At 40.8% G+C, this 26,810-nt stretch overlaps 2 protein-coding genes across 9 annotated transcripts in view; one reads left to right on the top strand and one right to left on the bottom strand.

The window, feature by feature from the left end:
* crybg1a (crystallin beta-gamma domain containing 1a) overlaps positions 1-12,583 on the top strand; it is a 52,239-nt gene extending 39,656 nt beyond the window's left edge. For both annotated transcript variants that reach the window (XM_030443859.1, XM_030443860.1), the window contains exons 9-23: positions 426-565; positions 962-1,088; positions 1,180-1,215; positions 2,741-2,901; positions 3,064-3,190; positions 3,451-3,596; positions 4,859-4,985; positions 5,179-5,208; positions 5,304-5,416; positions 5,719-5,851; positions 5,957-6,096; positions 6,368-6,491; positions 6,903-7,061; positions 11,142-11,304; positions 11,772-12,583. In XM_030443859.1, coding sequence (XP_030299719.1) covers positions 426-565; positions 962-1,088; positions 1,180-1,215; positions 2,741-2,901; positions 3,064-3,190; positions 3,451-3,596; positions 4,859-4,985; positions 5,179-5,208; positions 5,304-5,416; positions 5,719-5,851; positions 5,957-6,096; positions 6,368-6,491; positions 6,903-7,061; positions 11,142-11,304; positions 11,772-11,860 — 1,815 coding nt within the window. In that variant the 3' untranslated portion in view covers positions 11,861-12,583. The remainder of the gene's footprint in view (positions 1-425; positions 566-961; positions 1,089-1,179; positions 1,216-2,740; positions 2,902-3,063; positions 3,191-3,450; positions 3,597-4,858; positions 4,986-5,178; positions 5,209-5,303; positions 5,417-5,718; positions 5,852-5,956; positions 6,097-6,367; positions 6,492-6,902; positions 7,062-11,141; positions 11,305-11,771) is intronic.
* Positions 12,584-14,084: 1,501 nt separating this feature from the next.
* rtn4ip1 (reticulon 4 interacting protein 1) overlaps positions 14,085-26,810 on the bottom strand; it is a 28,016-nt gene continuing 15,290 nt past the window's right edge. For 5 of the 7 annotated variants that reach the window (XM_030391516.1, XM_030391513.1, XM_030391511.1 and 2 more), the window contains exons 2-9: positions 26,087-26,238; positions 23,311-23,379; positions 22,805-22,929; positions 22,016-22,064; positions 21,467-21,603; positions 20,940-21,123; positions 14,959-15,051; positions 14,085-14,880 (exon numbers count right to left, since the gene is read on the bottom strand). In XM_030391516.1, coding sequence (XP_030247376.1) covers positions 14,758-14,880; positions 14,959-15,051; positions 20,940-21,123; positions 21,467-21,603; positions 22,016-22,064; positions 22,805-22,929; positions 23,311-23,379; positions 26,087-26,218 — 912 coding nt within the window. In that variant the 5' untranslated portion in view covers positions 26,219-26,238 and the 3' untranslated portion in view covers positions 14,085-14,757. Of the gene's footprint in view, positions 14,881-14,958; positions 16,765-20,939; positions 21,124-21,466; positions 21,604-22,015; positions 22,065-22,804; positions 22,930-23,310; positions 23,380-26,086; positions 26,239-26,625; positions 26,726-26,810 lie in introns of all 7 variants that reach the window. The other 2 variants (XM_030391512.1, XR_003980921.1) reach the window with 2 other exon arrangements.

The raw sequence follows: 26,810 nt of genomic DNA, 5'->3' as shown, positions 1-26,810 counted from the left end.
GGATGTCCTGCCTCAGTTCTACTTCTTTATCCATGTTTGATAACCACATTAATCAAATTTGTCTATCAGCAGATATATCAATATCAGAATATTATGCTCCCTGGCATCAGTATTGGCATCAGCTCTAAAAAAAGAGTTGAGCTCAACCTGATAAAATACTGGATATGAATTATAGTCATGCCAGTTTGAGACTGTAATTTGTTTCTGTGTGGTTGCTTGTGTTTTATCAGTATTTAACATTTAATATATACTTTTGTCTCTTTTACTAAATGAAAAAAGAGTTTAGTAGATTTTTTTGATAACATTCAAATTAAAGCATTACAAAATGTTGTGTTAGTGTGATGCAATCGTCTAATGATAGCCTTCACCATCCGTAAATATTCAAATTAAAATCTTCTCACACTTTTTTATTTTGTGTTTTACAGGACTATAGCATGCCCCGAATTGACCTGTTTGCAGAGGTGAATGGGTTGGGGAGGATGTCATCTTACTGTGACGACACAGTAGAGATTGGCTCCTATGGGATGCCACAGAGCACTGGCTCAATTAAGGTCCATTCTGGAGTGTGAGTTCAGCTGACACTGAAAGCCAACGGCTCTTTTGTGATACTCATTTAAAGTGATGTTGAATTCTGGTGACATAACAGTGTCATGTTGGTGGGAAACCACCAGAATCTGTATGCAGCATTCAGCTCTGTCTCGGTACGAATGCTTGCTGCAGGCTAGAGCCTGTGGCAGACATAGTTTTAACTACTGCTGATTATTGATGGTTAGCACTTACATTTTTCAACTGGCTCATGTTGTAGAGAGTGGAAGTAATATATTTAGTCACTTTATTTATGTGACAGCTTAAAACAGGGTTACCCTGCGAAGATGTCACTCAATGGTCATTACTCTGTCATGTGTCAATTTTCTTCCCTCCCTTTTTTTCACTTTCTCTCACATGCCGTCTCTGTCTGTAGCTGGCTGGTGTACACTGATCCAGGGTTTGGAGGTTTGGTAGGAGTGTTGGAGATGGGGGAGTATCCCTGCCCAGAGTCCTGGGGTTTCCCTCAGCCCTTCATCGGGTCTCTCAGACCCCTCCGAATGGTACAGTACATTGAATATGGATATGTGTTTGCACAATACTGTCATTTCCTCACTTGTATTGCTCTGACAAATATGCTTCTCTTTATTATAGGGAGCAATAAGGGTGGAGCATCCTAATGAATTCCAGGTGTGTTCTGTATTAAATTACATTTGTTGCTTCTATCAATATCAGCTGTTTAGAATATCTTGCAAATGATAGCTGAGAAGATGAAAAAGATGGCTGAGGATATTGAGCGATTTAGCTGAGGCATGTTAACTGATATGATTCATTATGTTGATGGCTTGGCTTATAGTCACATTGGTTTGGGAAAATTGCAACTTTCTTAAGCATTTGTGCTCCCAGACTTGAGCTGAATATTTATAGATTTAGAGAAATTTAAGAGTCATACCATCTAATATTAAAAATAAGAAGTTATTTTGTGAAGGTATCAGGTGTTACAGTAGTGAAGATGTGATGTGACCACCTCTAAAAGTTTTTGTTGAAGGGGAACTGATATTTTATGTTATAGCTAAAAAAGCAGTCTGAAGCAATGATTGCATGTATTATCTAAACTACTACGGGGGAACATCATGCTCAGATTTTTGGTCGAGCAGGCAGAACTGGAGTTTCATTGATTCAGTCAAAAGAAAATTAACCGAATTAACAATCCATAGTTGTAGTATTTTTTTCAAGCAAAATATCAGATATTTTCTGGTTTTCAGTATCTCAGCTTTTCTTTTACGGTGAATTAAATATCATTATATTTGGGACTAAACAAGCAAATTGAAGAAATCACTGGATACATTGTAAATTACTTTATACTAAACAACAAGTAACAAGGTGATGCATAGGTTTAAAAGGACAAAGCATATCTAAGTCTGACTTCTGGGATTCCACAATGAAGTAGTCATACATTTATCTTGTAAATTACGCAAATATATTTAAATGTATACAGACTATGCATTGGTAAGGGATTTTTCTTTTTGACCTAAATGTTCCTGGAATTATAGTAATGATGAATATGAAACCATGGGGAATAAAGTGGCAACTAAGTCCATTCTACACATTCTGGTATGTTTCCACTCTATCTGAAAAAGGATCAGACAAATAATTTACACAAGGAAGAGTCACTCTGTTGTTGTTGTATTTGCGTGACTCTGCTTTTTGAGTGAAATGCCAGAAATTAAAAAAAGAAATAGATTTGAAAGAGATTGAAAAGCTCAGATCGCACACAGTCTGCTGACTTTTAGATGAACATATATTTCTGGTTAGGTGCATAAATGTCGTGAAACGATCAGAAAAAAAAATCTGATTTCGATTATTTTATCAACTATTCTTTTTTTCACTCTTTCTCTCTTCCTGGACCCATGGGAAAGTTCCTGCGATAAGGAATTCCCGATAAATGTCCTAGATACAACAAAAAAAAGCTCAAAGTTCCAGGCCAAGACAGCATATGAGATATGTCAAGTTATTTTGTATACTGCATTGCACTGTTATTGGTGGAATGGCAGTCCACAGACAGAAATTAGCCAAAAACACATAGAGGCATAAACTCTACACTTACAAACACACACACACACACACACACACACACACACACACACACACACACACACACAAGGTCTGTGACTGAGGCTCATCTTTAACTGCTTCCTTCCTTTCTCTCATTCAGGCCTTAGTGTTTGAGAAGCCCAGCTTTGAGGGAGAGTGCATAGAGGTCAACAGTGACATGTACAACTTGCACGAAGAACCGCAAGAGGAAAAAACAGATGAGAAGCAGGAGAACAAGAAGACATTGTCCACAGTGGGGTCTATAAAGATCCTTGGTGGTCTGTGAGTATCATTTTGAGTCAATAAATCAGCCGTCATTGTTAACCAAGATAATCTACTAATCACGCTTGTTTCACAGGAATCAAATATGATTTAAGTGAATAAAATCAAATAACATAAAGGTTGTGAATTTTTTAGTCATTTTTCTTTGTTTTGTTATTGTAGCTGGGTCGGCTATCAAGAGGTAGACTTTGAAGGGCAGCAGTACATCCTGGAGGAGGGGGAGTATCCTCACTGCAGTGACTGGGGAGGGTCAGAGGAAGGGCTCCTGTCACTTCGACCAGTGTGCACAGTAAATATCAGCCTTATATTACTGACACTGACACACATTTCTTGTCCGATCTTGTTTCCATTTTTGGCGCTCAGCATGGATTGCTTTGGGGGTTTTTTAGCTCCACCTTTAACATTCATTTAAATTGTGCCAGCTCTGCCCCTGATGATTCTGAATTATCTACAAACATAAAAGACTTAACATTTCTGTGTTTTTATTTTCTGGACAGTTAAGAGGCTTTTTACTTTCTTATTATTTCACTGTGTTTTCATATTCCCAAGGATTTCCTGTCCCCCCATGTTAAACTGTTCAGTGAGCGGAACTTTGACGCACTGGGGCTCAGTGTGGACTTGTTGGGTCCTGTCATCAACATGGAGGACGTCGGCTATGGTGTCAAAACTCAGTCCGTCAATGTCATGAGTGGAGTGTAAGTCAAACGGTTTCTGTATGAAAAATAAGTTATACCTCTCTACATTAAGATTAATAATGAAGGACAGAAACATTTTGACTGTGTGTTGTCACCCGTATAGTGTTTCTAAGGGCATGTGCCTCTCACCTTCCAGACATGACAAAAAGTTCTGTCAGTGCACATAAGAACATACACACACATGTGTGTGATAGGCCAAACATATAGCCTCAGAGAAAATAATTATGTACAATCTAGTGTGACAGATCACTTGGGTAATTAATATGTCAGGTTTGACAAAGGATGAAAAAACTCATCTCTTGAGGGCAGGGATTTGGATTGACTGAGACTTGAGTTAATAATTAAGATATAGCTAATGTTTCAGCAAAAAAAAGGCCTTGATCCAAGTACAGTAAATACTGTACAGTTTATGAAGTTAAAGTAAAGTACCCAATTGTTTACAAAAAGTTTCATGTTTTAAACACATTTCTTATCTGAAATGATATCTATAAAACGTGACATACATTTCTTAGTCAGCAGATTTTTGGCAGTCTGCCAACTGCACATTTGAGCTGAGTGAATTTGTTTAATCTTCATCAAGAACTTTATGTAATGTTACTGTTTACTTTACATCTGCCTCGCCTGCTGAATTGCTTTACAACCCTCAAAGAAGCACAGATGTTCTCCTTTTATAGTGTTAGTTTGCATGTCAACACTGTGATTTAATTCAGATTCTTAAGGTATACTGTGAACAGACAGCTTTACCTGTACAAAGACAATATATTTCATTTTTGAACTCATCAACTTCTTGATTTCTGTAAATATATGCTTATTGTGAAACTGATGCAGCAACAATGTTTTAAACAAGTTTAGACAATGGAAACAAAAAACTTGGAAAATTGTGGAATGCTTCAAAAACACGTTTGGAACATTCCACAGATATACAGATTCACTGGTTCCAGGTGATAGTATCATGATTGGGTATCATGAGGGGCATTCAAAAGAGGATTCTGTCACAAACAAGGATTGGGCAAGGTTCAGCACTTTGTCAAACAATAGTTGTATATAGGATATTACTATATGGGCTTAAGAACACTTTGTAAAACCATTGTCAGTAAACACCGTTTTGGTTGATAGTTGTATTTAGAAAAACGCTATATATTTGAAAATTATTGCTTTCTGTTTTTATTTACGATTTACACAGCACACCAACTTTTTTTGAGAATTGGGGTTGTAAATGAGTTCTGATGAATGGCTCTGTCGTGTTTTCCTGTCTCTGGCAGGTGGGTGGCCTTCGAGAAGCCTGGATTCAGTGGAGAGCTCTACGTCCTGGAGAAAGGCCTATATGGAAGCCCAGAGGATTGGGGTGCCCCAAACTTCAAGATCTCATCCATACAGCCAGTCTTCCATGTACGAAATGATTAACAGAATGTAACCCATCAGATTCTTTGACATGGAAATGCGTCTTTCGCTGTGATGTTTGAAGTAAATCTAATCTTTGATGTAAAGTTTAACCCTTTAAAATAAACCCTAGCAACAGTCAACTGTTTGTTTGTAAGAGTGCACAGTTGATGTTAATCCCTCCCTCCTGTTTGTTCTATAGGACACACTGATGGGAACAACTAAATTTAAGGTATCAGCCATTAATTCAAGGCTTTATTTTTCCTCCAACATCCTGGCTGCCTGTTCTCGCTGGGTCACTAAGTTTTGTTTGTATATATGTTTCAGGTGCAGCTGTATTCTGAGCCAGGTTTCCAGGGAAGGCTCGTGGCTCTGGAGGACAGCATAGCAGCTTTGGATGAGGACTTCAGACCCAGGTCCTGTAAGGTGCTGGCTGGCAGGTAGGCACATCTGGTGCCTGGTGAGCACTGTGTTTATTTGGCATTAAGCTGGAAAAAAAACATACTTTTATCTGTTTTTTAGTTGATTTACTTGCATCTCTGAGTTGGAGAAATGTGGTATCCCTCAGTGCTAATGAGAGCTTTTAGGAACACACTGAATAAACTCAGCTGCACCAAATTGGGGGAAGTGCTATGGAGTTGGATCTAATGTTAATGAGTCATGATTTTATTAAGGATAAAGAGTTATGGGCAAAACTGAAGAGCAATATGACACCAATGATATGTGTGTCTCTGTGTGTCAGCTGGGTTGCATATGAAGGAGCCCAGTTCACTGAGAACATGTATTTGCTGGAGAAGGGAGAATACCCCAACACAGAGGCCATGGGCTTCCTGTCCTCAGACACTGCAGTCTGCTCCATACAGACTGTTGGACACGTAAGTATTGTCCTTTTAGATGCCCACTCCAACCTTGTTGGTATAGAGGACTCACTGTTAGTTTTTTGCAGATGACAAATGAACCTCTCTGGTCTTCTTGTTCAGGAGTTCTCTCTGCCATCCATCGTATTGTTCAGTAAGGTGGGCTGTAGAGGTCGCAAAGTGGTGTTGAGAAATGGAGCTGTGAACCTGCTGCAGACAGGCCTAGACGCACGCGTACGCTCCCTGGTGGTGGAGGGAGGAATGTAAGTCACAACTTACCAACAGTCAATTTTCACTGTTATGTTTTGGTACATTTAAAGGCACAGTTCGTAATCTGAATGTACACATGCGCATAAGTAACAATCCAAACAGTGGTTTTAAAAACCTGCTGTTAAACCCAGTAAGACTTACAGTGTGAGAATGCAAAATGGTTCAGTAGAAAAACATCTAAATCTAAACGGTGCTTTTTGTCCTTTTTGTAGCTCAATTATATAGATATGTTAAAATTGTGACTGTAACTTGTCCTCTCCCCAGGTGGGTGTTGTATGAAGGTAGTAACTACTGTGGTCGACAGCTGCTTCTTCAGCCACTTCACGTGGCTGATTTGTGTCAGTTCAGTGGCTGGCAGAGAATAGGATCCCTACGTCCATTACTGCAGGTATGAAAGGATCAATATGGGCCCATAAAAAAAATTGGTGTACGACTTAGTCTCATACTTTGGGCGCCGCTTAGCTCAGTTGGTGGAGCAGTCATCCCGTGTACAGAGGCATTGTCCTTGCTGCAGGTTTGAATCCCGGCCTTGGGCCCTTTGCTGCATGTCACTCCCCCACTCTCATCCTGTTTCCTGTCATATCTTGAGCTGTACTATCAATAAAGCCATATAAAAAAATATACATTTGTACAAAAAAAACTTAGTCTCATACATCATATTAATGTTTTGTATCTTTATTCTTGTTTTTTTCCTGGGAAAATTATTCAACAGCAGTAAATCAGTTCAATAAAACAAGTTTGACCTTGACATTCATGAATCAAATCTAACCATGTGGTTTTGTGGTTTTTCCTCTTACAGAAGCAGATGTACTTCCGTCTGCGGAACCGGGAGACAGGATGTGTAATGTCCCTGACAGGAACTTTGGATGACATCAAGCTCATGAGGGTTCAGGCTGTGGAGGAGACAGGGGGGGTAGAGCAGATCTGGCTCTATAGGGATGGGCAGCTTACCTGCAAGGTACAGCACTATATCAGCAGCACTGCTAATACATCATCTACTCACCCACAAAACTATAAACTCTACTGAAGCTCACAAGGACAACAGACAGAGCTATATTGATCTCAGAATCATTTAAGTGAACAGAGCCTTCATTGTCACGCTCAAAAAATGCAAACTATGACCATAAAACTTCAAGCAGCAACTACAGTGAAATCCATGGTTTTAATTTACAAAAACTTGTGGTATAGGATTAAAGTCAAATAATCACCTTGTTATCTTCAGTATTTTGCATTTACAGTCTTCAATCTTATGGTTGCACAATCGCCCTCCTAGTGCTGCAAAATGTATTATTTGAGCATAGCTATTATTATGTGTGCATGCGCAATTGTCACATTGAAGGTCATGCAAAGCAGGGTCTTCTTTGGTTGTCAGTAAAGTGTAGTCAGAATAATAATTATTTCCAAATAGAGCTATTCAGTAAAGTTGTTCTGGTGGAAATTCATATCATTTTTCATATCCCAATCTGTATTGCAGAAAACCAAAATATCACATTGTCATTTTTTTTTTTACAATATTGTCCATCCTGACAGTAACAAGTTCCCTGCCACAGGTGAGCCCATAATATTAAGTATGTGTATTTGCAAACAGCTTTTAATGTTCTGTAGAATAGAATAGAATAGAATAGTCTTTATTGTCATTGTACAGGAGAGTACAATGAAATTGAGGGTGCTCCCGCAGCAACAAATAAAAAAAAGCAACACATAGAACAAATAGTAATATAAATATAAATAAATTATATATATATAGCCCTTTAAGGTGCTAAAGGGAGGTAGGAGGAGGTAGATTGGGTTTGTTCTTGTCGGGCGGGGGGGTTTGTGAGTGTATCTGTTCGTATTTGTAGTTCGTATGGCCTAGGGGAAGAAGCTGTCTGTTAGCCTGCTGGTGTGGGACTTTGTTGACCTGTAGCGTCTCCCAGAGGGCAACAGATCAAACAGGGGGTAGGCAGGGTGTGAGGGGTCTCCTGTGATGGCCTAGGTTCTCCTGAGACAGCAGGATGTGGTGATGTGTTCCAGGCTGGTCAGAGGGCAGCCGATGATGTTTTGGGCAGTGTTTATGACCCTCTGCACCGCCTTCCTGTCCTCGGCTGTTGAGCCTGCGTACCACACACCTCTCATGCGTATCACACCACGCTCTCCACAGAGGAGTGATAGAAGGCCAGCAGCAGCTTTGTGTCCAGTTTGTTTTTCCTGAGGACACGCAGGAAATGTAGTCGCTGCTGAGCCTTCTTAACCAGGGCCCTGATGTTGTAGGTCCAGGAGTGGTCTGCGGAGATGTGGGTGCCCAGAAACCTGAAGGTGGTGGAAGGTCCACCTGTTCTCCATTTATGAGGAGGGGGGTGTGGTCATATCTGTTCCTCCTGAAGTCCATGATGAGTTCTTTTGTCTTTTGGATATTCAGGGTCAGGTTGTTGTCTGAGCACCATAGTGACAGTTCCTCCACCTCGGCCCTGTACAATGTCTCGTCCTCGCCTCGGATGAGTCCAACCACTGTGGTGTCAACAGCATATTTAATAATGCGGTTGGTTGGGTGATTTGGAGAGCAGTCGTAGGTGTACAGGGCGTACAGAAGAGTGCTCAGAACGCAGCCTTGAGGGGAACCAGTGCTGAGTCAGTGGAGTGGAGTGGTGGGGGCCGAGTCTCACAGACTGTGGGTGACTTGACAGGAAGTTTCTAATCCAATTGCAGGTGGGGAGGGGGATCTGTAGTTCCAGCAGTTTGGTGATGAGAATGTCTGGAATTATGGTGTTAAATGCTGAGCTGTAGTCCATGAAGAGCATCCTCACATAGCTCTTCTTGTTCTCCAGGTGGCTCAGCGCTGTATGGAGTGTGAGGGCGATGGCGTCCTCTGTAGAACGGTTTGCCCTGTAGGCAAACTGGTGGGGGTCGAGGGAGGGAGGGAGACTCTGATGTGCTGGGAAACTGATTGCTCCAAGCACTTCATGATTACAGACGTCAGAGCGATAGGTCTGTAATCATTCAGGCTGTCTATGGCAGGTTTTTTGGGGATGGGGACAATGATAATGATAATGACGATGATGTAGGGCTGCAACTCACAACTATTTAAAATTTTTGATTAATCTGCTGACTATTTTGATAATAATAATGATTATATAACAAGTAGTTCCGACCAAGCAATCTCATTGGTCAACAAGAAATTTAGACCGTGCTCAAATCAGCATGACAGCACGCCTGACTCATTACTCAAAATATTACTCCGCCAAGTCTTTGGCAATAGTGTATCCATCTCCATGGCAACATAGTAACTGTCAGAGCTGGAGCAAAAATAAAAAAAAGTACGGCTTGAAATTCAAACTTTCTGTCGTAAAATAATTATACAGAGGAAAACTTGGGAGAAGCAGCCGCTAGACATTTCTCTGTTGACCCCAAGAGAGGGAAAGATTGGCGATAAAATAAAACGGAGCTGTCCGAGGAGGACAGCAGTAGGGCCAGGCTGCCAGCTGGAGGGAGGAAGAAGGCTAGTGAGGAGCCTGAGATAAACATGCAGGGATGAGTTATCAGCAAACGGGCACGCCACGAGAGAGTGTCCCGCAAAATGATCAGGGTGATGGAGAAACAAATGTCCGCCACCGTGAGTGACAGCAGAGATGAGGAGTTTGCAGCGAGTGCTGGTCGGCTGAATTGTTTCCTCCGCCGCAACAACTTCACTTGCAGAAGACAACTATTGCCTAGCAGGATGCCAGAGAATTCACCGACAAGCTGGCGAAGTTTGTGACATTTTCATCCCGGATTTTTGAGAGGAAGGAATTAAACGTCTGTCCCAAATTGCCCCCTGGTCCTAAATAAACGCCTGGTCTGTTAAGTGATTGAAACAGATAAACACCCGGCTATTATTTATTTTCCCTTCGGTGTGAGAGACACTATTGTGACCGCAGTGAAAACATTTTATAAAAAATATAAAAGAAAAAAAATCAACATCTTTGTTATAACTTGGGCGATAAAAATAAGCAGTTTCTATTTATCTGTGCAGTATTGATTTAGTTCAGGAAATCCCGAGACCGCGATAAAACATGAACGTCAGCTCAGAGTTCATCATCTGGGACTAGAACATCCTTTCTGTTGCTAGGTCGTTACTAAGGTTTGGATTATTTGCTGTGGTAGAGTGGTAAACTACGTTCCATTACACATATGAGTCACCTGACGTGACTGATTTTCTTTCAGTTATTAGTCAGACCCCATGTGTTTCCATGGAAACGCGACGCACACTCGCAAAAACCTTTAAAATTTGAGAGCAAATGTCCATCAACATGGATATTTTTTGATTATACATTTTAATTTTGTTGGTATTAGTTGTATAATCGTGCTGCTTGCTGACCGCATCACTGTCAGGCTGAAATGATGTTAAAGCACACCCTCGAGGGTAATATTGCTTAATTAATAATTGTTAGTTTATGGCATGTTCCAGAGCCCAAAGTGGTGTCTTTGAATTGCTTCTTATGTCTAACTAACAGTCCAAATACCAGAGACTCTTAAGTTACTTTCATAAATGACATAGAAGGGCAGCAAATCCTCACATTTAAGAAGCTCGAACCAGCAAATATTTGATTGTTTTGCTTGAAAATTATTGAAATGATAAATAGATTTTAAAAAATATTATTTTCACCTAATTTTCTTTTGATCGACTAACATGCTCGAAAGTTGTTGTTTCAAACGTGGCTGTAGTGAAAAGTTAGTTAGCTGTGTTCATGTTGGTCAAAGCAGGAAAGAACATGTCATGCTTTCTTTGTCATTTACAGACTAAACAAATAATTGATTCATCTTTAATGAATTATCAGAATAGTTGCAGTCCTAATCAGAGGTACCCTATGAGAGTTTTGTAGTTTATTTTGTCTTTTGCTATTACAAAGTTGACCAAAGAAAAATGGGTTTTACAAATTTCTCAACTTTTCTTTGTAGTCTATGACAACCAGTTTAGTGTAATATAATGACAATTAAACTGGATTTTAATTTAACAATTAAAGTGAACCAATACTAACTAATGTATCTTTATCCTCGTTTATCATGTCCTCTGTGTCTCCAGCTGGTGGAGGAATGCATCTTGCAGACTTCAGGCAGTGTGGTGATGGCAGGCAGCAGACTTTGTGTTTCTCCAGAACAAGGCCCAAGCAACCTGCTGTGGAGCATCACCCGAGATGGCCTGGTGTGCTGCCACCTCAAACCTGACCTGGTCCTGGAGGTCAAAGGTTAGATAGCATTTTCTTAACTTCAAACATAACCTTGTCAAATGTTATTAAAGCTCCTGTTTGTAAGGTGGTAAAGCTGACGCTTTGGGTTTCCCAACTCGTCAGATACTGACGCTTTAGGATTGTAGGTCGGGTCGGCCGCCATCTGAAAGCGTCAGTATCTGACGAGTTGGGAAACCCAAAGCGTCAGTTTTATCATCTTACAAACAGGAGCTTTAAATAAATGAACAAGGTTCAACTAACCTGAGCAGTAAAACACTGCCTGATTAACATTCAGTCCTAGTCCTACAGCTCCATCTCCTGGTGTACTAAGGAGGTACAATGATTACAGATATCAGACTGGCTTGCCAAAGCAATCATATAGTTCTGTTTTGTCCTATGTTATCTCTTTTTTACTGACAGTTCATCAGTTGGTGTCAACAGTCTAAACATATTTTACAATCAAAAACACCGTCTTTGCTTCCTAGGTGGTCATCAGTATGACAAGAACCAGGTGATCCTCAACACATTTGATGAGAGAAAAGTAAACCAAAGGTGGATTGTGGAGATTCTGTGATCCCAAGAGCGTTGACTTCTTGGAGCCTTGTCCAGAGAAGCTTTTCTGGGTTCCTCATAGCCCTTTACTGTAGCTCTGTCAGACCAGTGAGCACTGTGATTCCGGTCCTCCCCAGAGAGATGTGATCAGTATGAGGGCTTTACGCAAACACTGCACTCTTATGTAACATATTACTATAGTAACAAAACTTTTAAAATAAGCACTCACATGAAATAATGTCTTTTTGTTTTAGAAAGAACAAGCAGCGCTAAAATGTTGCCTATTTGTTACAAAAGTCCCTGCAGCCTTGTGTATGTTTTCACTGCATGGACTGAGAACTCAGCACTGTTTCAATGCTGCACACCTCTCCTAATTTTATGGTACTTTTCTACTGCATTCCTGCTTTCTGATCATAATGTTGGAACATTTGCATGTATACTGTCTACTGACAGTGGCAGTGCCCGCCTACACTCCAGTGATCTCTGTATGTTTGCTCCATCTATTGTAAAGTTTTGATATCTTTTTAAAATTTTACACAAGCTGTACTTTACTGTATTAGGTTGTACAGACACATCAAGTGTATACGTTTGATTTGAAATTTCAAAGCAGAACTACTACTCACAGGTCTGCTCTCTGCTGTAAATGTTTAAATGTAAACACATCTGTTACACATGAAAACAAGAATGTGATTTTCTTTCTTGCCCTTTTTTTAGAAAATAAAAAACCTGTTCTTAAGTTTTTATTTAGCTGTTTTTTTCTGTTTCTATTTTGTAGGAGTAATTTCTCTGACAGTCCAGTGACTCACACAAACTAATTTTGTATGATCCACTGGTGAATACATGTTTATATTTAGATGCTTGGCACAAAATATCATGTTTGCCCAATCAGTCTAAAAGTAAACAAACTCTAATTCACAATCGCTGCAACCAGGCCTGCCTAGGCATCCATTTGTTTATGCTTGTCACAAACACTTGACCTCCATGGCAAATGTCACAGATCTGTGGACCAATGAACTGATACAGCATAAAATGGAAGACTACTTTTGTGCACCACTTGTTATTATTTACTTCAACAGGGATGGTATGTAAAATAAGTACATTTACTCAAGCTCTCTACATAAGTACAACTTTGAGGTACTGTACTTAGTATTTAAATTTTATGCTACTTTACACTTCTACTCCAGTCCATTTGGAGGCGAATGCTGGAATTTTTACTCTGCAACATTGATTTGATAACTTTATTTACCAGTTACTTTGCAGATTGCAGGCTGCCTCAGCGCCAAGGCAGCACATTTTTAAATGTATTTATTTTCTGTGTGATTGGGTAAAAAAAACACTGATTCTGACAATTACAGAAATATCAGATATCAGATCCAATAATTGGCAAGGTCAATAACGTCAATAATTCAGAAAACGCCATTAACACCAAGTCATCACTTTATAGATACATGTAAGTGTATGCTTAAAGTAACTTACTTTTGATATGTGAGTACATTTATTGCCAGCAAATTACTAATACTTAAATATATAATATCAGGTACTTTACTCAGGTACTATTCTTATGGATGACATTCACCATACAGCAGTGTTGGGGCTCGTTACTCAAAAAAGTAATATGTTACACATTACTCTCAAAAATAGGGATGCCTTACATTACATGATTACTCCCTGAAGAAAGTAATTAGTTACATTACTCGTTGCATTACTCGTTACATTCTTGCTACTTGCTCTATAACATTGCCTGAAGACCCCCCGCTGCGTAAAGCCACTTTTGACTGTTGGAGATACAAACATTACTTTGAATTTGTTGAACGTAAGGAAAATAACTTGACTGTAAGGTGCACACTTTGCCCGTGTTGGAAACTTCTCTCCACCGCTGCTAACACTACCTCAAACTGAACCAAGCACCTGCAGAGACAGCACGCATACACAAAGCTGGTTGCTAAGGAACCGTGGAGCAACATGAATGAGACGCCAAGCAAGCAGCCAAAACTTTCTTTTCAACAGAACCAGAAGGTACTGACAACATCGAAATCTGAGATGAATATGCTTGTTGCCTCGTACATAGTAGGGCAAGTCATGTGACTTCAGGCAAGTCACATGCAGCAGCATGTTCTGCTCGTGTTGTTGACGCTGCCATTGTTATCCCATCTCCCCTTGCGGGTGGCGACTAACCAATCGGTGATGGTTAAAGATACCTCGTGCCAAACCCCAACCAATCACTGTTCCATTATTGACGGCCTCTCTCACTATATTGAGCGTTATTTTATTAAGATAACTGACAAAGTCTATACAAATATTTACACTATTGAGGACAAACTGTAACCAGCCAAGCTTGTTCTCAAATGTCAGAAACATGACATCAAGCAGAGGCAGCAGTCACATTCACTGCATGTTAAAAAGGCCCTGATGAGCTGGATAAATACATCTTAAAGATCACGCTCTCTCATACACATACATTTTATACTGACGGATGTTTAAGTTATTTTGTCTACCACAATTGCCCCTGTAATGCAAAACACACAAGTTAAATCATTATAACCTTCATGAAGGTCGGATTTATTCCAGGGCTATAATACTACATTTGTAAAAAAAAAAAAAAAAAAAGACTTCTATTTTACTTAATTCAAAATGTTTCATTACTCTTTGCATAAATTGACAGTGCTTACATGTTCTATTTACTTCAATCATTCTTTTTTATGAAAAACAATAAAAAAAATGCCAAACATTTTAAGTTATACAACAGCATCTGTAGTACTCACAGACATTTTCAGCAACCCAACACACACAGTAAAGCTACAAAACTGGTTCCTTGTTTACAGTTGTGGCTATAAGAAGCTAACCCTTCAAAGGTTCAAATTACTGTCATTCAGTTTGCTTAATAATCGCGCAGAAAAATGTTTCCTAGTGTCAGTGCTTCTAGTCATGTCCCGCTCCACTGATCTGGACCACAGTCTTTCCTCGAGCGTGACCCATCTCCACCTTATTCAGGGCCTGGGGAACCTGAGAGAAGCTGAAGGTCTCCTCCACCACGGCCCGGATCTGATACAGAGTAGATAGAAGAAGTCACACAGGCCTTGTTTCTCAAATATCATAAATTTCAAACATCCTGTCCTGTACCTGTCCTGCATCCACCATCTCCCTCACTTCATCCAAAGCAGGACCACTAGGTGCAAAGAATCCCCAGCGGTAGTGAACACCTTTGACAAGGTGCTACAAGAAAACAAAATGAGAGAAATCACATGAAGAACAGAACAATTCCAGCATGTGCATTGACAAAACTTCACTGTTGATAAGGTTAGCCTGACAGTGTAACATAGTAAGGTCACAATCCTGTAATAATCGTTGTAATAACTAACTATGCTACTGGTGCATTATAGATAGTACAACAATGTGTGAGAGAAAATTCAGACAGACAGGTTAGAATTGTTTGTCTTTATAAATGTTGATAATCTTTGCTTTTAAAAGACAAAATGAACAATTGCTCCACCTACAAGTTAATAAGTTGAAGGTCTTATTGATAACATCTTTATGTAGAAAATCATGAAAATAAAAAAATACATCTACAGAGCTTGTAGAACAGTGCAGACAAATGTATCTCTTTTCTATTACGACTGTGAATGATTAATTTCAAACATTTTGTCAAGTCGAAACTAATTGTTTTGTTTATCTCTGTGAGAGAATTCTGACCGTTGGATCCAGATTCTAGCAAGGTTTGTGAGCCAATAGTACAATGCAACAAAAAATAAAAATAAACAGAAAAATGGCTGAGTTCTACAGTATTCACACGGCATAATGTACTACCCTTTAGCAGTCGCTTTTGTCCAAAGCGACTTGGAGTAATTCATACATACATTCATACACTGATGGTGGTGCCTGCCATGCAGCTCATCAGGAGCAGCCTGGGGTTCAGTATCTTGCCCAAGGACACTTCGACATGCAGACCAGAGGAATTGAACCAGTGACCTTAGATAACAAGACACTGGCTCTACCCCTGAGCCACAGCTGCCCGAACAACAATAGTGTTATGACTTGAACGCAATGGAAGACATTGAATTTTCGCTTAACTTCGCACAATCTGTTTTTTTTTTTACTGGAGTCTAACTTGATCATGTATGACCAATAGCGTATTATAGCTAATGTTAACATTAGCCTAAATAAACTAATCCAAATCTAGTTACATTTTGTTCTGAAAGTCACATCACCAAGAAAATATGCTGACATTGGGACTTGCTGTTAGCATTTAGCATTAACCCATATAGTAGTTGTCTATAGTGGCCACATCACCGTCAGCAAAACTCTTTAAGCTTTAAAAGCTAAACTGTTCTTAAAAAGTCTTGATGACATTTGAAATTCCACCATGCTTGTGTTTATTAGATGCATTTACACCCCTTATACTTTGATCAAACAAGTGTGAGAGGATTGCCCACATATCTGCTTAGAATTCTTGTGTATTTGAAGGCCTAACAGTGATGGAGGTGCAGCTGTATCTGACTTTGTCATAGACAGGGTTTTTCTGAATTCTTTCTTGACTGGAGTATGAACTGCTATTCTCAGTTTAATGCTCAAAGGAGTCCAGGAATGTCAGAATATTTTACAAGCTGGCACAGTCTCCTCACAACCTGCTGACTGATGTTATTACAGCATGATTTGACAGTGTCCATGACAGCCGGGAGTCCTTGGTCTTCTTTGGTCTTTTAGTTGTGTTTGGGTTTATCCACCTGCAGTATGAATCCTTCTCCACAAAGCTAAAACCAGAGGGTGGAGCATCCCTCTGAAGAATGGAATGGTACTTGTAATTGGTCAGGGTGGAGTCAATTCTGTGCAGGTGTCCAACTCCAGAGTAGACAAAATAGCCCCAGACTTGAATATTCCCACCGCCATGTTTCACCAGGATTGACAGGTCTGCCATTGGCGCCCTGTTCCCTTAACAGATGAGAGCAGGTTTTACACTGAGCACATGTGACAGTCGTCAAAGAGTCTGGAACAGGGTGAACGTTATGTTGCGGGTAATATCATCCAGCATGACTGGTTTGATGGTGGGTCAGTGATGGTCTGGGGAGGGTTAACCTTGGAGGGTCGCATGGACCTCTATGTCATAGCCATTATATTTTTTCTTCCAGCCGTTAATGGGTTGATGATTTTGGTTTCTACTGACTTTTGTTTTATTCACAACAAATTAAATAATGTATATCAGTGAAGATTTCATATATAATTCATTCATCAAGATCTGATGTGTGTTTAAAGTGTTCCATTCATTTCTTTCAGCAGTGTATAATTGAACATATTACTCAATGTGGGTCAATATCCAAAGAGTGTCAGGCAACAGGGTGGAGACACTGCCCATTTGCCCTTGAGCCTTTAACAGCTGAGTAGGATTCCTTGCAACTCATGACAAAAGAAGAAATGAGCTGACTTGCTCTTTTGTAATGTTTGACCCGGTGTGCATATGTGTCAGCTATAGAGATTTGGATATAAAAGCAGTTACTTAACATGTTTCCTTTAGGCCTCTTAAGAAATGAGGACACTGTGACAAGTCCATCCGATGCCTCTCTGGTTTTCCTTTTATTAACGTACACAGTGTGTTAGTGAACAAGGAGATATACAGTATAGAGTATTTTTTCCCCCTGTCTGTAAACCCACAAGGTACACACCCCTTCCTGTTCTTTTAGTTGGAGGCATCATCATTCTGATGTTCAAGCTCTATGAGAGAACATCAGTCATGAACAATGACACCTTTGCTGCATTAGTCGGAATAATCTGTCTCAAACTAAAGTTTTGATTGGAGGGAGAAGGTGGGCGCTAAAAATTGACAAAGTTGTTGTAAATGAACTCCCCACCCCTCCTAGTCTTACTAATATTACACTGTCTGAAGCACAAGGTGTTCCATGAAAAATTATGATGGTGGGTATACAGGCAACATGGCTGGTCATGGCATTTCTATGGAAATATCAAAAGAAAGAATATTTGTAAGGTGCCATTAAGGCATCATATTACATGACATACTATACTATCTGATTACACTTGAAATGCAAAAGGGTTAAGGATCAGTGGTACTGTAGAGAGAGAAGAAACTGGACACTATGTGCTGGGAAGGAAGTGTAGAAATTCAGTGAACAAAATATGCAGCTGCTGCTAAAGTTTTATATCTAAATGGTATTTTGTCACAAGGAAAGCAATGAACGCCAAACTCTCCCCATGGTCTGCATGTTTAGCCTGTGCCATCCCTTTGTGACAACCTCTGCGGCAAACCCAGTGGTGTAACTCACATTTAGCATGAAAAAAAAAAAAGCAACTTTCTGAGGCTGTCCCAACCTGTTCTCCATGCTCTCTTTCTTAAGTTTCACCTTCATGAGAAGTCTAACTTCACTTGAAAGCAGTGGGGCCAAGTTAGCATGTAGGTCTACTTTTTGGCTCTATTTTGCTCTCAATCAGCTTTTGAGAAAAATATCTGTCTCTTTAGCTGCGAAATACTCTTTATGTTTAATTGCTAGTAAGGTTGTTGATAACGTGGTTTAAAACAATCACAATACTCTACCACTATTTCATAGTATCAAATAAAGTGTACCTTGTTGTCAGCTATAAAATTAATCACCAACTTTCTGACTGATGATGTGATGATTGGTTTGAGTATTATGTTAAAAAAAATTGAATAGCCTCTTCAATGTGAATATTTTATGGTAGTTTTCCTCTTTCATCTTTTGGTTGTAGATGAAACAAAACACTTGAGGGTCATCATCTTGGGCTTTGAAAAACACAAATCAACCATTTTCTGACATTTTATAGAACAAACGACTTACTGTTAAACTGAAAAAATTATCAAAAGATTAACCCAAAACAAAAATAATCATTAGTCGCAGCAGTAGTAAAAATGTTGAGAATCCTGTTTTGTGTTTCAAATACCTCTTGCTAAAAAATAATTCATGCTTACAACTACATAATAAGAGCCAGCTAAGGATCATGAGCAAATAAACATTAAAACACATTGGAACAATTTTCAAAAGTTTTCCACATCACCTCGACCCCACATCCTGTCTTAGTTAGAAATGTGTCAACACACAGTTTCTTTTTGACTGAGTGATGTAATGTAATGGAAATAACTTGTTGTATGCTCTAATTGCTGGGACCAGATAATACGCATGCACATGGTATACATGGTGTAACTACACAGAACTTTCTTTATTTTGCTGCTTTATGTATGTATGTACATATATATATATATATATATATGTATATATATACTTCCACTCTAGGTAATTCATGTTTAAAAACACCAAATTTAGCTTTAGCTGTAACCAATGATTGAACCAAAGAAAGTGAAGTGTTGCCACACCAACATTGAAACACCAATTTCAATGCATTTGTTCCATCAAAAGTCAGTTCATACTGTGGACTGTGTGGTTAAGACTCGAGTGGAAAGACGTAGTGCACAAGCCACAAATGCACTGTATGCAATCTTTGCTCTGCACAATGTTCATCATAGCAGGCACACTGACAGGATACCACTTACACTGAATGTATTCAGCTCCAGGAGCCCGTCTGTGGTGCTATATTCTAAATTTGAGTATAACACCACATATGTACTGAACAAACATTAATGAAGTTCAGGAAGGATGTTTTAATCGCTGTTACACTGAAGACTATGACTGACTGAGAAACACTGTAGCTATAGCAACTGGAAAAATAAACATTACAACATCTGTGGTATTGGCAATGAGCAGTTTCCTCCGTTATCTGAAGGGAAATGACAGGCACTTTAACTCAGTTTGTCTCTGTAAAGGCCAGCTGGAGTTTGGACCAGATTACTGGACTATGTGATGAGCTAATCAAGACTGAGATCTCCAGTGTTGTTGCTGTGTTAGATGTTTGTCTGCCTTTATCTATATTTCCAGCTAATGCCTTTTTAATTATATTATAAATATCTCATTGCTCTTTGCCTGGGGACTAGAAGATATATGCTGCGGGTGTTCAAGCAGCCTTACATAATATTTTAAACTAAAAATCAATTATACAAATTGAATTGCCAACCATAAAATAACATCAGAACAGGGCGTCCCTCTAGCTCAGTTGGTACAGCTTTGGTTTTTGTCTTTCCTCCACTGTGTGTCATCTCTCCAGCTATCCTCAACTCCTCAAATAAGGAGCACAAAAGCAGTTAGCCAGTTAGCCCTGTCCTCCCCAGTTCAAAGCTCCTATGGAAGCAGTGACAAACACCTGGTGCTTTAAGCTCTCAGTCACGACCACTAGATGCATGGCTAAATGAGCTAAACTGCTAATGGCAGCCAAAATTAGCTGTAACTCTGGTAAAATGCTGACCCATGCTTGTTTAAATACTTCTAGTACTACTACTACTACTACTACTACTACTACAACTAATAATTATAAGAAGAAGAATAAGAATAAGAATAAGAAGAATAATAATAAAGGTAATAATAATAGTCTTCCTGGGACTGACAAGCAGGGGTAGCAACATTCTTGTCAGCTCATCACACACATTCTTAGTGGCAACATCCATCCAAATTCATATTTTAGAATTCTGTGGAAATCCCTGCTAGAATAACAGAGACCAATATAGCAGCAGATTAATACTATAAGGTTTTGACATGTTCTAATCAAAATATGGGTATAATTGGCAGCAATCATTTTATCAACCGTCACAAGGTAAACAGTACAAATTAAGTTTTCAGATCACAAAATCATTAACCAGCTATGTGCACCTGCGCATACACTTTACAGTATTTACAGGGTGACATTATATTGTGTTTTGAAAAAAAAAGTTGAGTCAGATATCTGTGTTTTTTTTCTTTTGCTGGATCACCCATTATGTCAACACAGTGGTCAATTTCAAATGAATGAGGGGGCTGCGTTTTTTTTTGTGATGTTGAATGCAGCCTACTGAACTGAATGGTTTGATGATTTTATGGGTTTTTTTGCAGAGATGTTTTTGGGCTGTTTGAAAGAACTTTAAGAACTTTTAGTTTGTCCAACTATTCTATTCTTGGCATGGTAAAATAAACCATGCCATGAATGAAATACAGCAACTGATATCATTAATGCATCCTTCAATAAATATGTCGATCATGTCATTCTAACATGATTACCTTGAGGGCTTTGGTGGCCATGGTTGCAGCAGTCTGCATCATCCCATCGGCAATGCCCAGCCTGTCAGTGTTCTGGAGGAACGATGTTATAAGGGTGACATACTTGGCGCCGCTCCAAGGCTTAAGCAGACTCAGGGCCCAACGCTCTGTGTCCCCCCCAATGTTATCCAGGATCAAGTCAAATCTTGAGGTGAAGAGGAGTAGTGTTGGTGAAAAAAAAGAGTCGCAAGCAAATATATATACATATAGGGAGGATTTGTAAGTGTAAAAAGAAAAAGATGGCTGGGCAGATGACGGAAATAGAGAATGATTATGATTATGATTAAGTTCTGTAACACTGAGCTAATATAAATATAATAAATATAAAGGGATGGGGTTGCCTTTGTAATAAATGGGCAAGTCATTGATACACAAACACACAGCATCTCCAATTAAAAACCAACACTAATAACAAATGACTGTAGATGTGTGTGTCTCCGTGTGCATGCGTGCATGTGTGTGTGCGTGTGCATGAGTGATTCTCTCACTTCTCCAGTGCACTGAGCGGCTCCTCAACAGGTCCAGCAGTGTAGTCCACCACATGGTCTGCACCCAGTTCCTTTACAAACTGCTCAGCATTCTGGGAGCAGGTAACAGTCACATGGGCTCCCCAAGCCTTCAGCATCTGAATACAGGCAATAGTATCAGTTCCATTTTTCAATATGACTACATGGAAAAAGTATGTTAAAATTATTAATTCTCATGATAATATGTAGAATTTATGTCCCAACTACAAAACAAGTCTATGTTTGGGTTCCCAACATTTGAGAAGAACAGATAATGTATAATTAATGAGATCAAGTGTGACATCTGTGTAATGTGAGCTACATTATTAAGGTCACCAAGCGAGGTGTGCAGTAAAGTCTGAAACCTGACAGACTTTTTATAACACAAACACCACATCATCAGCGCTCTTGTTTATTTCTGCACTGCTGTGATAGAGTAAGTGTTAACATATACACTTTTGTATTTAAAGCAGGCTGGTGTGGTTCAAAATTACATAATGTGTATAACATACAGCTCCTCTTAGTCCTTACCTGAATGGCAAATGTTCCCACTCCCCCAGATCCTCCGAGAATCAGAATCCTGTGGAGATGAGGAGATGCACATGAGAAAAAAAAAACTTTAAATGGGGGGAATAAAATATGGAAAAACCTCAGGAAGAGCCACGGAGGAGGGATCCCTCTCCCTGGATAGACAGACATGAACTAGATGTGGCATATACAGAACAGAAATACAAACTCACAGTTTACAAATTGCCTTCACAGACCACCTGATACAAATTACCGTGAATGAAATGCACCATGAATGCGTCAACACTGTTGTCTACACTATTGTTGCACAGACTCTCCCTCATTAGGATTAATGTCAAATGCACTCTAGGCTTTATCATGTCAAGATCACTGCGGTCTGACAGAGTGTGTGAGCCGTTGCCAGAGTACCAGAGCACATCACCCAGAGGCTCATTACAGTGAGGGCTAACAGGGGCTGAGCTTAGAAGGACCACTGCGGGAATAATTGTCTAGATCAAAGACAGGGAGCTTTTTTGGGGTGGACAGAGATTAACAAGTGGAAAGTGTGTGTGTGTGTCTGTATGTGTGTGTGTGTGTGTTGCAGGGAGCTAAATGATGGACTCCATAACATACATCATTTCATTTTAGAGTGAACACTTAGGTTAAGGTAGGGTTTAGAGTTAGGCAAGTGTTAGTCAGGGTTAGGCTCCAGGACATTAATGTAAATCAATGAAATCTCTCTAAACGTGACGAAAACAATTCTGTGTGTGTGTGTGTGTGTGTGTGTGTGTGTGTGTGTGTGTCTTCCCTCACCGCTTCTTAGCACAGTTGTCCTTACTGAGCCCCCCGGTGTTGACCAGTGCCGACCAGGCAGTAGTAGCCACATAGGGAATGGCTGCTGCCTCTGTGTGGCTCAGGGACTTTGGTTTGTGGGACACCTGAGCACAACACACATTCATAATAACAGCAATTATACAAATAGCACTGCCTGCACACTTTGCTGCAGTACAACTGCTGAGTCATTATGAGAATGCACAGCTGTGCCAGAGTTAGCCGATCTAACCCTAAGCCCATTTGTAATGCGCAGCAAGAGGTGGACCTGCCTTTAAAATTAGAAAGTAGAAACACACATGTTGTATACACTGGTGATGAAACAGGTCAAGTGTGTCACTGACTGAAACCACAAACAACAAAAAAGGAACGTATATGGCTTACTAACTCTACACACAGACGTCAACCTCAACACTAAAGTGAGAAATTTGCTGCAGCACTAACCACATCAGCTCAAAACAACAATGTATCGATTAGATGAAAAGTACCTCATTAGCACTTAGTACCACAAACTCAGCCAAGCTGCCCTGCTTCCACGGTGGGATAGCTGCCCAAACCTGAGGGAGACAGTAAAACCACAACCGTTAACCAAAGACATAAACAATTGTGTGTCGTCATTTCTATACAGTCACTTCACATTTGTTCAGGATGAAGAGGTTGTACGGAAATGTATCAAATCTCTCTCAGCAAGCAATTTATAATAAAGGATCCAAGTTAAATTTTTGTGAAATAAAGATCGACATTATAGGAAGCAGAGGCTGGGGACTCAGAGGTTGACCCATCCATCACCCAAGCCGAAGTCACTGAGGTAGTCCGTAAGCTCCTCAGTGGCAAAGCACCGGGGGTGGATGAGATCCGCCCTGAGTACCTCAAGTCTCTGGATGTTGTGGGGCTGTCTTGGCTGACACGTCTCTACAGCATCGTGTGGCAGTCGGGGACAGTGCCTCTGGACTGGCAGACCGGGGTGGTGGTCCCCCTATTTAAAAAGGGGGACCGGAGGGTGTGCTCCAACTATCGGGGGATCACACTCCTCAGCCTCCCCGGGAAAGTCTATTCCAGGGTACTGGAGAGGAGAATTCGGCCGATAGTCGAACCTCGGATCCAGGAGGAACAATGCGGTTTTCGTCCTGGCTGTGGAACACTGGACCAGCTCTATACCCTCCGCAGGGTGCTCGAGGGTTCATGGGAGTTTGCCCAACCAGTCCACATGTGTTTTGTGGACTTGGAGAAGGCATTCGACCGTGTCCCTCGTGGCATACTGTGGGGGGTGCTCCGGGAGTACGGGTCGGGGGCCCTCTGTTAAGGGCCGTGCGGTCCCTGTACTGCCGGAGCAGGAGCCTGGTTCGCATTGCCGGCAGTAAGTCAGACCTGTTCCCAGTGCATGTTGGACTCCGGCAGGGCTGCCCTTTGTCACCGGTTCTGTTCATTACTTTTATGGACAGAATTTCTAGGCGCAGCCACGGGCCGGAGGGGATCTGGTTCGGGAGCCAATGGATCTCGTCTCTGCTTTTCGCGGATGACGTGGTCTTGTTGGCTCCTTCGAGCCGGGACCTCCAGCATGCCCTGGGGCGGTTTGCAGCCGAGTGTGAAGCGGCTGGGATGAGAATCAGCACCTCCAAATCCGAGGCCATGGTTCTCGACCGGAAAAAGGTGGCCTGCTCCCTCCAGGTGGGAGGAGAGTTCCTGCCTCAAGTGGAGGAGTTTAAGTATCTTGGGGTCTTGTTCACGAGTGAGGGAAGGACGGAGCGTGAGATTGACAGACGGATCGGTGCAGCGGCCGCAGTAATGCGGTCTTTGTATCGGTCTGTCGTGGTGAAGAGAGAGCTGAGCCGAAAGGCGAAGCTCTCGATTTACCAGTCAATCTACGTTCCGACCCTCACCTATGGCCATGAACTCTGGGTCATGACCGAAAGAATAAGATCCCGGATACAAGCGGCCGAAATGAGTTTCCTCCGCAGGGTGGCAGGGCGCTCCCTTAGAGATAGGGTGAAGAGCTCTGTCACCCGGGAGGAGCTCAGAGTAGAGCCGCTGCTCCTCCACATCGAGAGGAGCCAGCTGAGGTGGCTCGGGCATCTGTTTCGGATGCCCCCGGGACGCCTCCCTCGGGAGGTGTTCCTGGCATGTCCTGCCGGGAGGAGACCCCGAGGAAGACCCAGGACACGCTGGTGTGACTATTTCACTCAGCTGGCCTGGGAACGCCTTGGGGTCCTCCCGGAAGAGCTGGAGGCAGTATCCGGGGAGAGGGAAGTCTGGGTGTCCCTGCTCAGGCAGCTGCCCCCGCGACCCGGCCCCAGATAAGCGGAAGAAAATGGATGGATGGATTATAGCATCAATCTTTTGTTTGTGTATTTCATAAATCATTTTCATTCAACTTCGTTTCGCTCCATAGTTTTCCCATGATAATCCCCTCAATTTGAGAACCACTGGTCGCACCTGTTATTTTTGTGTCTTTTTTATGCAATCAAACAGAATAGATTTAAGAGCAAAACTATCAACACTGCAATTCAAAAACGTATTAATGCAAATCCAAAAGTTTTGTTTGCAAATCCAAAAGTTTAGAGATCGCTGTTGAGCTGTATCTTGTCGATTGGACTGTCGATTTTTATTTTTTAAACCCAGCTGTTTGAAGGATACATGATGATGTGGCAATGTATCCGGTTGTGGCTATATGAGATTAATAACTATAATATGAAGAAGGTGGAAAAGCATTGAGTCATGTCATATTTCTAAGACAGGTTGACATGACGGTGCATAATCCTGGCAGAAGGATCGCTTTAACAAAGCATACACAGTTGCCAGGAATGGATGAACTTGGTAATCCACAATGCGCAGACACAGTGTGGTGATGATGATCAGCTGGCTTTACAGAGCTTGATGTCAGCCAAAAAACACTCCCACTATTACATCACCAGTTGCTTGCACCATTGACATGCTGACAGTCTTCCTGCTAAACACAGACTTAGCGCTGTCCTCAGAGACGAGGATTCATCAGGACAGGTTATCTGTTTCACTGTTTTAAGAGAGACTGAATTATTCTTATTCTCTGTAAGTCCATCTCGTCAAATCTGTCTTTCAGCAAGGTGTTTTCATGCGCGGCTAGATGATTTTGTTTATAGCACCCTCACTGCTTACTTTACACTCATACTTTATTCATATGTGACTTACTGAGTGCAGGAACAAGTGGTTACCATAAATATTTGTATGCACAGTGGTTACTGGGTGAGAACGCACACAGCTCCATCATCTGCCATTCGATTCCTTTACCTCATCCCTTTCTCTGAAGTACTTCACATCAAGGCCACACTCCATGATGACCCCAGACACATCCCTACCCAGGATGAGAGGAAACTCACTGCCCGCCTGCTTGATATTCAGAGGGTCTCTCTTCATAGACATCGTTGCAGCACCATAGCCTCCTGTAGGGAGAGAGTGTCTGATTACAGCCTGAGTTTACAGCTTCAGTACAGTCAAACATGAAAGAATGATCAAAAGTTAGAGTAGATTATTTGCTGTAACGACAGAATAATACAATTTAATGTTTTACTTTTGGGGACTGCCTAATGTACCAACCAAGGGAGTAAAAAAAGGACAAGATCAGGGCCACCAAATAATTCTCTTTTTGGTGAAGTATACAGTGGTCAATAGGGTTGTTTTTATACCGATACCAGTATCTGAAATTCCTCCAATACTGCTAGGCTGTATACTAAATACTAAAAGGCTGGAATTGGTATCAGTGACTGCACAAGTCACATAGATCCAGAACCACATCATTTATTTATCAGAAACACAACCCTGCTACTTACCCATGGTATCAGAATCGGTATAATAACTTTGGTGATCCACTGATTTGTCCTCTTGTGCCATGACTTCCATGGGTCATGGCTTCTCGAAAGCTGAAAATTGCTGTTGAGTTTTTCAAAAGTTTTATTTTGGACATCTCAAGTCGAGTGCCATCTAGTTCCTTTATCTAGAAAAGAAAGCTCTACAA

This window comes from Sparus aurata, chromosome 16 (genome assembly GCF_900880675.1).
Source record: "Sparus aurata chromosome 16, fSpaAur1.1, whole genome shotgun sequence".
Classification (NCBI taxonomy): domain Eukaryota; kingdom Metazoa; phylum Chordata; class Actinopteri; order Spariformes; family Sparidae; genus Sparus; species Sparus aurata.
The sequence above is the reverse complement of the archived record's forward strand: the minus strand, read 5'-3'. Positions and strand labels throughout refer to the sequence as shown.